At 33.0% G+C, this 10,090-nt stretch overlaps 1 protein-coding gene across 3 annotated transcripts in view; it reads left to right on the forward strand.

Moving 5' to 3' along the window:
- Positions 1 to 1,634, forward strand: part of LOC144977173 (uncharacterized) — a 44,977-nt gene extending 43,343 nt beyond the window's left edge. For all 3 annotated transcript variants that reach the window (XM_078922053.1, XM_078922055.1, XM_078922054.1), the window contains one exon: positions 108 to 1,634. In XM_078922053.1, the coding sequence (XP_078778179.1) occupies positions 108 to 458 (351 nt within the window). In that variant the 3' untranslated portion in view covers positions 459 to 1,634. The remainder of the gene's footprint in view (positions 1 to 107) is intronic.
- Positions 1,635 to 10,090: the final 8,456 nt, after the last annotated feature.

A 10,090-nucleotide genomic window follows, 5' to 3' on the forward strand; every position in this document is an offset into this window, starting at 1 on the left:
AAAGGCATTCATTTTCAAGTTTTAAATTGAAATCATGGTTTATTCATAGAAATATTCAAAAATTACAATTCATTTTTTTTTGTTTCATTTCTTTTTAAAACTTTCAGCCGGAACCATCATCTCTAGTCTTCACCAGCGCCATTCTGAAATCAGACCAAGATTCCTCATCATCCTCATCTTCGGTTAAAACCTCCTCAGCATGTGGTGTCTGCCTCCTTAATGTAGATGTACCAACCACCTCTACCACATCAACAACGTCATCATCATTACTATCATCACTAGCCTCATCATCATCAATCTTCTCCACACCCTCGGCCTGTATTGAGTCAGCCATCACGATAGGCATCAACAGTAAATTGTCCTTTGCAGGCTGTAACTACCATTCCACCTGTGCTAACTTTTGGGTCAACTGTGTGGACCAAACACTTCCTTCCTTGGTTTTACCAGAACTTATATAGACTTTAATAACATAATATTTCAGCTCTTTAGATTGTTCCCAAATTCTTAAACTCTACCAGGCATTCCAATTCCAAATTGGGAACAATGTATGAATCATGTGACTTGTCAGCTTGATATGTTTATTATTTGTACTGATTTGTTAATTTCTTTGAAGCTACATTGCCCTTGTTTTATGAAAAGTGGCAATGCAGATATTTACATGTATTAACATTATTTGCTGTCTTTCATATATTTTATTTCTTAACTCACTCAATCCTAGAGATTTTTGCTACTTTTCAAAATTGGAAAAAATGTATTAAAACGAGCATGTACATAGATAGTTTTATTCAACTATCATTAACATGTAAAAACTAAAAACATTAGCTTTGATACTACGCCTATAATTTGTCTCAGAAAAATATAATAAATAGGCATGGGGTAAAAGTAACCCGGATAAACTACGGATATAGTCTGTGTTAGGGTTGAGTGAGTTTAGCCATTTGACCCTAATGTGTGAATGGTACCACTTGTCTAATGCTGAACAGGTGATTTCAAACTGGTAACAACATGACCAATAGAAATACAGAACAAACGGAGAACAATCAAGATATACACATTTGTAGCAACACAACCAAGAAAAAAGTTTTAATAATAATAAGAATATCTGTAGCAATATCATCAACAGCAACAATAACAAAAATGACAATAATAACAGCGATAATGACAATATATGATTATTATTTTTTTAATAATAAAAAATGCAATGGATTGCAATCAGGAACATATGGATTGTTTATTATTTGTATGGGAGAATTGTAAGTAAGGGTCTAATCCGTTCCTATGGAGTATGATGAAAAGTACAGCAAAATAGTCCATTCTCATACACTCTCAGAAGATGAACTAAGTTTAGTTTAGATAGTATGAAATTGACGTCACTCAGGTCTTTGTTATTGCTTTTTGCCACCCGCGTTTATGACTAATTCTCAATAAACTCTATTAACCAGACTATATACATTCAAAGTTACACATAGTTTTGTGTGTTGGTCCATTACACTTCCAGATGGCAATGTTGTGAGTTTCTTAGCCAAGCGCACACTATCTATACAAGTAACGAGCATTGGCAGCAACTTATACCTAAATAATTCTACTTGAGCATCATCAACAAGCTGTGTTGCCATTGAAAAAACAAAACAAAACATTTATTGCTTTACTTTAGCAACAGCTGATTGGGAAACCGGAATGACTTTTTCAAGAATCCATTTGTGGAAAACTGGAATGAAGCCATTTGGAGAGATTCCTTAAGTACTGTATTAACAAAGCCCTAAGTATTGGCGTTGCATGGACTTTTTGGAGTGACACATTTCAAACAACAAACACTTGAAATCTAAATTTTTGCCTAATTTGGAATTGGAATATAAGGTAGAGTTAAATAATTAAATGAATATAGTTGTGATGTTTAATTTTAATATATAGCGATTGGAATCGATCAACCACCCATTGAAATACTACTTGGATCAAATTGTGAATATGAGAAAGGAAAATTGGAATAACTGATACATGAACAGAAAGCAAAATGATCACCTTGGCTTATCTGTTAATATTTTAGTCAGATTTCTGTCTACCAACACATTTCATTTGTTCTGTTCATGAACTCTGATGCACTGTCATACCCCGTCATATATTTCTTCCCCATTCATGACTGTTCCAATCACTAATTATATGTGAATACATTTTGTGATTGAAACCCAATGCTCATTTTATAGCCAGGTAAGAAACTCATTTCCAGTTTTCTTGTTTCTCTAGGGCAGTTACCTAGACAACGATGAAATAATTTTTGCATTACATGATGGAGTAATACTCAGTATGTGATGTCATGAAATGATTTCTAAGCTCACATCTTAAAATGAAATTGTTCTGAGCATCAAAATGATGGATGTCTTCGCTATGAAAGGGAACTGACCCTATAAGGAAAACGTTTAGTTTTAATTCTGAAAGCAGAAGAATATCTTGATAAACGTAAAGATTTGCTTGATGCCAGAGTTAATCCATAACTCTCATCACATATTTTTTATTTATTTATTTTTGAAGTTGTTTTGTGTTAAAGCAAGGATTGGCCAGCTTTTTTGCAACTTTTGAATAAAACAAATTCAGGTCACTATGCTATTACGTAGCCTTTTTATCTTTCATTGATGGTCTGTCATAGATATAGATGACAATTAAATGTAAAAAATCCCCATCTTATACACAAGCACACGATAATTATAGAAACTTGAGAAACTGTATAAAATTTGGCAAATTCTTTCACCGTTTCTTCAAATATTTGGAAAACTGGCATAGAGGATAGATTTTACTTAAAAGAAACAGATTTTTTTTTCTTATTTGTCAATAATATTATTGATACTGTGACATATGACCTCATAAAGGATAAACAACAGACACTTAAAGATCCACTTTGTTACAGAAGGGCAGCTTATTCCTCCCCTTCCCCCTCCAGCCCTCCAACCCCCCCCCCCCCTCCCAACTTTCCCATTACATTTGTCTTTCGATTCATAAATCAACCATGGACTGCCATTCATGTTCAAGTACTGTCTTATCCTAGCATATGCTTTAGTCATATACTAAGACATAGAGATATTGTGGTGTACGTCTCTCTCTCTCTCTATTCATAGATATTACCATGTCAGAACAAAGCAGCATTTTAAAAAATTCATTGTGGTTTTAGTTTTTTCTGTCGAAGCTTTTATTATTCCATGATATATTTAGAGAAGAGGGTTCTTCATTGTGATTGTATATATGTTTATTTATATTAGATTGTGTATCAATGAGCAGGTTGATTTGCTATTGTCAGTATTTTTCAGTGTCTGATGAGCCGTTCTCAGTTGTGTAGACTGGAATCACTGTGACTCGCTACCTCGATCCGGTGATATGTCACATTTTGATTGTTTTAAAACTTACAAAATATGGGTTCAGTCAGGTAATTTATTTAGAAGACTGCCATTCTCATATCCTACCTCCCATAGCGGGCAGGGAGGTACTTGCTGTGTCTTCTATCCCCTCTTATCTGTTTTCCAACTTGCTTTCTGTCTTTGTCTTGGAATGAGATTACTTGGTTTTGTCCTGGCCCTGGCCGGAGTCCTAGCTGTGAGGGAAACAGTCAAATGCATAGTTATTGTTTTTGGAGATGATATTTTTTTCCTTGTAAATCATCTCTCTGTTATGTATTATTATATGTGTTATTTTGTATTTATAATGTAAGCATTTGAGTGTATTCCTCTTTGTTGGATTTTGTGCTTGTGTCCGGATGAGACTTATAGGTGGTTTCAAACTAAGTACTTTGATAGTGCTCTTGGAATCTACATCTGATCCCTATTTGTTCCCAGTTCCCCTATGTCTTACTTTTTCTTGGGTGGTTTAATTGTAATTCTAGAACTTTTTACTGTCCCATTATCTTCCTTTTTACTGGCGCTGATATAACCTTAATGTGTTGCAAGCGCCGTAAAACCCCTTTAAAAAACAAAAAAAAAACAAAAACAAACAGCCATTATCATAACTTTTTAAAAAATCAATCATCTTTGTAATTTGTAATTTTAACTTAACCCTCCCCTTACCAACCATAGGAAACTCGTTATATTCGTTACGACACAACCAACAATTTTCTTTTTCTGATTTCTCTTGTATATCACAAAATGTAAAGAAATGCTTTGGTTACAGCTATAAATACTAAACACAGTGTTGTAGAGCTCTTTTTGGTGAACAGCATTCTGTATGGAATGCACTTATTACATTTTTGTTTGAGTAAGAAAAGTCTATTTTTGTGTTGGGTGGGTGTGAATTTTTGGGAAAAATTCTAAAAATGGCTGGTAAGGAGAGAGTTAAACTTCGGTATTTGATTAACACAGGCAGTGTGTCTCTGTCTCATAACCTGAGAGTATGGGTTTGAAACACACTTACAGCACTGTTGGCCTTGAGCAGTTCACCCCACATTTTCTCACTTTGCAGTGCTACACTGCAACTGAGGCTTAGGGTATCTCAGAGTTTTCATTTGAGGCACACTCATTAGACAAATTTCTCCATAGGGATAAGTGAAAGTTATTTTATTTGTTAATTAATTTATTTTTTTTTTCTATTTTTTACCAACATATCAGATTGAGGTAGTATATCCCTGTTGTTTTATGGTACAAACATTCATTCATTCATTCATTCATTCATTACAAATTATAAGAAATGTAGTTTTAGTTTTAGTTCACTTTTTTTTTTCAGATTGACTTTGACAAATTTGTTTCTGTCCTCAAATTTTGAGATGAGATCTGTTGATATATGATTATTTTTTATGTACACATGTGATTGTTTTAACTGATAAAAAGTTTCAACTAACTGAACACAAACTAGAATTTGAGGTTTAAAATTTTGAATAAATAATACCAATGAACATTCCGTCACTTATGGTGGTAAATCTATGTTATATTTTTCTTTACAGTCAATATTGAATTTGTATTAGTAAACCGGTAAGATTGACATTTCAAAGCAATAGTTGTTAAGACATGATTTAAATGAAAGGTTACATTAAAGGGTAAGCAGTCCTTAGAGCCATTTGGCCTATGGAACCAGAGTTTACCCCAGTTTCTATAGCGTGAAATGGAGAATAGCATTTTGTTTGCTTCCCTTTGGATAGGATGTTAGTCTATCACAAAATACTTTCTACCAGATTTAACAGATCCAGCTACCCAATCACTGATGAGTGAACAGAGGTTTCAGAAAAAACTCTTGACTGCACCCAGAATCGATCTCAGTACCTGTCTTGTGAAGCGAGCGTTCTACCAACTGAACTATCAAGACCCCCTATTAAAGCATAAGGGAATGATTTAATTGGGGTTTTTTTTTTTTTTTAGTTAACGTTTAGCCTTCAGTGAAACGGTTGTTATATATTGTATGCTCTTTTCATCTTTCCAAGCAAATACAAGTTTTCAATAGTTTTTTACTCTTACATGCTTGGCTTGTACTAGAAATGAAATAGATATTTTTGTTCAACCAATTCCAGGAATGGTAAAAAATAACATCAAAAATTCTGAAAACCCCATGAAAATAAGATAATGAAAAAGTACAGCAGTCAATAAAGACAGGGTGGGGCCAAGTTGAGTCCTTGGAAAGGCCATTTACTCACAATACTGGTGTTAATTTAATACCCAGATGCAACACAAAAACAAACCAAAAAAAAATAATAGCGTGGTTTGGATTTGGATTCTGTATAAAACACTTCGAGCGCATAATGTAAGATGTACTGTATATTAATATGACTTTTTCATCATGCTGGTGCATTGACTGTAAAACTCAATAGCATACAAAGACAGAGTACTGCCTTTATTATAAAAGCTTGTAGACAGCAACCATTCTAACTCTGAAATATTGATTTCAGTTTGGGTTTTTTTTTTCAATATAGTATATAGTGAGATGCGCAATCATTTATGTTAAAGATTAAATTTGTTTTTTATTATTGGACATTAACTGAACTGTAATTGAATCTGGAATCTTTTTGCTAATGTATTGTTATGTTTGTTTTTGTCTGAATAATGATGTGATGAATGAGTGATTAATAATATTTACTATATAAAGATTGTATTCAAATGTACCGATATGTTCTGATTCCTCAAATTTACTTGAATTATTACTTGTATACATTTTACATTTTCTCATTTCAGGATTTCAGAATTATGTGTTGTTTAGGCTCTCTTCCAGTTGTATCAAAGTTGTGTACAACTGTGGATACTTCAAACCTTTTTGTTAAGTACTGACTTAGAATTAGAATTAAGTTGCCACATTTAACAAAGATTATGTGGAAAAATTGTTGAAAAAACTTTGGTTCATTTTCTCAAGAACTTAATTTTTATATTTTATCCCCAAAACAACAAAGTATCTCAAAGGGACTATTTATTTAACTTTATTCCTATTTTCAATCGCAAAAATAGACGATCATGAGGCAAAGATTCACATATCTACTTCATTACACCTATGTTGTTTTTTTATTACTATAAGTTATGAAATTGTGTTCTGTATTTATCATTTTACCTTTTTTTTTTTGCCTCCATGTTCATTTTCATTTATTTTATTCAATTCTATAACTGGATGGGGTTTTCACTGGAGACTGGCTTAGAGATTTACTCATGGAGGTGTTAAAACCATATGACAGTACCACCACTGGAGCCATAGAGATCAACTCATGTTGTGTCTTCTATCACCTTAAATCTGTATACAGTCGAACTTGTATTCACATGCACAATATAAGATGGCCAGTCTTCGTGGCCGACCAGTTTTATTTTCTCTATTTTGTTACTGAATAAGGCGGCCAATCCTCAACACGGCTTCAGCCACTTATTTCTTGGACAAAAAGCCATTGGACGGGTGCTCGCTGATAAATCGGACAAAATTAAACCCATTTTTACTTGCACTTAAAGGATCCAGGCAGTGCAGTTAACTTCTCGAAAACAAACAAACCTCTTCTTTACACCATCTGCTTCTTGACTTTGCAACAATCAGACTCATCCAATCCATCTTAAATTGTAAAATTACGCTAAGTAGGGAATATGATATGCTCATCCCCAAGACAAACATGCTATTAGCTTGATGACCATGTGTGAAGAGAGAATGTGAAGATAAATCACGTCTTATTGTTTTGCCAAAGTGATTATGTCAACATTTAGGTAACGAAGAACTGTATTGTTTCATATAATAACAAAAGACCAATCCTACAAGACGGTCATCTACAGTATAAGCTAGAAAGTAAACATTTATGGCCATCTCAATTGATTGTCACTCTATTTCCACAATGAAAAACTCAAGTTTGGTATCTCAATCCTCTTTGAAAGTTTATTGTTTGTCCATCCCCCAGACTTCATACGATTATAACCGTAGGCTAAATGACAAATTAGTGCCTGGGTAGATAATGCACCAGTACTGATTGTGTTGCCAAATTCTTTATACATCTTGTTATACTTATGTTTCCTGTTAGAATAAATCCCCTTTGTCTTACATTTTCTTGATGCTTGAAACTGCAGACAAAAGCTCTATCAATAATTCTTTTATTACCTCATATAATCTTCTTATTTATTTACTAGTGCTGAAATGCCACAAATACTTTGAAATCCCCATAAACATTTATTCTGATAACACACAATTGTATTTGATTAAATTACAGGAAAATAAATTTAAATTAAGTACATCCTTGAACTTGAACATTTGTGAGCATAATTAATTAGACACTCATAGATATGTTTATTTTTTCAGGGTTTTTTTTTACATCGGTTTTGCTGGGATGCTCTTTTTAGCGACCATTGGGTAATATGAAATCATACAAATATCAAAACATGACATACAATATAAGACCACATTGGTTATTTGTGGTACATTACTTTTGCTGCACAAAATTATCAACACCACACCAAAAACAGGATACTATTCGCTAATAATATTATTTATTTTTAAAACAAAATTTAAAGGGCCCCCTTATAGTAATTCTTAATAACATTGACTTGAAGCCTCTTTTATCATTGGTTCCCTTTATTTTATTTTTTATTTTATTGTTCCTGTATTTCATATCAACATTATGCTTTTCTTGACATTTTCCTCCCGTCCCGTCGATGTGGATACATCTGCCGTTTACTGTTTTAAGATCTGTCACCCATACTGAAAAGGGCTTTATAAAGAAGAAACTTTTTTCGCCAAAACAAAAATATATCAAGAAAATGAAATAAAATGAAAATTCACTGGTTGATCTTTATTTTGATTCAAGAAATAGGAATATTAGTATGTAAAATGATTCAATCTTTGTCATTAAAGTAATGACAGATTACGAATTTAAAGCCATTGAAATGAATCGCAATAGAGGAGTGCCATAAACAACCTTTAAAGACACTCGGATTAGTCGATATATTTATGTAAAAGTCAGTAAATTCTCAAAAAAAAAATCCCCCAGGAATTTCAAATTACTGGTAGGATTATTTAAAGTCCCTAAAAAACCCAGGGATAATCCCTTGTAAGAACGGGAGTTGGAAGTACTGGACTGTGTCAGTAACTTGAATTAAAAGTGTCTATTTACTTTTCCGCATATATTCTAGGCACCTGCATGGGTGGGGTCTTCTCACCTCCCATGGTGGGCAAAGAGGTCACTTTTGCTGCGTCTTTTATCCCCCCTATACTATCAGTTTTCCCTTTCCATGTTTCGTCCTCTATTTGTTCTGGATTGAGATAGCTCAGTCTTTTCCTGGTCCTCGTGGGGATCCTTAGCTGAGAGAGAAGCATTTAAATGAATAGTTCCGTTTTTTTGAGAGATGATTATTTTTTTCCTCGTAAATCATCTTTGTTATGTTCTATTTTAGATTTCGTTTTTGTACATATTTTTTATATTTTGTAAGTATTTGAGTGTTTCCTTCATGGCGGGATCCTTTGCTTGGACAGGACTTTTAGGTAATGTCAAAATACACACATCAGTGGATTGCTGAAATGACCTAAAAGTGTCCCTTGTGCCGTGTAAAACCCAAAAAACAAACATAGGCAACTACGACCTGAATTTAAACCTACTTTTGGAGTATGGTTGGCTTGGGGATTTGTATTAATATTCTGTGATAAATGCTTATGGAAGTGGACGGTTGGTGCTTGACTTTATTTAATAATAAAAACGGTCATCATCACAATAATCATCATCATTATTATTATTACTATTATTATTATTATTATTATTATTATTATTATTATTATTATTATTATTATTATTATTATTATTATTATTATTATTATTATTATTATTATTATTATCAGCATTAGTGTTATTATCGTAATAAGTTTGACTTTGTTGTCTAGTGATATGACATTCGGCATTTGGCATGTAGATGCATGAATTGATTCCTGTTGTGAAGGTACAAATTTGGGTCCTAGGAAAAGGCTCTATGCTCACTTTCTTCAGCATAATTCAGGTGTAAAATGAGTACCTAACTGGTTACAACATTGTCTATATCGGGGAAAAAAAGATATAGCGCCTTACAGATGTCATCCTAGATGTTTATTGTTACTGTTGGCTTCAGTTCTTTTATAAAGCAGTGAAGCATTGTTAACGGTAATTTTAGTGGATATCTCACTATATATAAAAGCTCATGGTTTTTGTTTTGTCATTTTCTTTTTTAAATTAGTAGGGATGTATTATTAATTTTATTAGATTTTATAAAAAACTATTACAGCCACCATTGCTATGCCATCGCATAAATCATGCTATAACTATAATATAAATATTGTGGTAGTACAAAAACTTTTATGAGCTGACAATTTGTAAGGATGTTTGAAACTTTTTGATAAGTCTTTGTTCCATTTACAAAGCTTTCCCTGAATCATGCTCAGTTGTACAAACTTCATGCATGAAGTACAAGTACAGGGTGACATTACATGAACATTTGAGAAAAACAAATATAATAAATATATAAATATATATATATATAGTTACTTTTAACTTGAATCCCACTCGATGGTCTTTGTCACCCAAGGTTATGGTATCTATGGATTCTTTCAACCAATTAAACTGGGTGGGGATCCTGACCTCCCATAGTGGGCAGGAGGTACATGCTCTGTCTTCTATCCCCCATACCCGTTTCCCAATTGTTTCCTGTCATTG

Source organism: Berghia stephanieae, chromosome 7 (genome assembly GCF_034508935.2).
Source record: "Berghia stephanieae isolate SIO BIC M18660-M18661 chromosome 7, UCSD_Bste_1.3, whole genome shotgun sequence".
Lineage (NCBI taxonomy): Eukaryota > Metazoa > Mollusca > Gastropoda > Nudibranchia > Aeolidiidae > Berghia > Berghia stephanieae.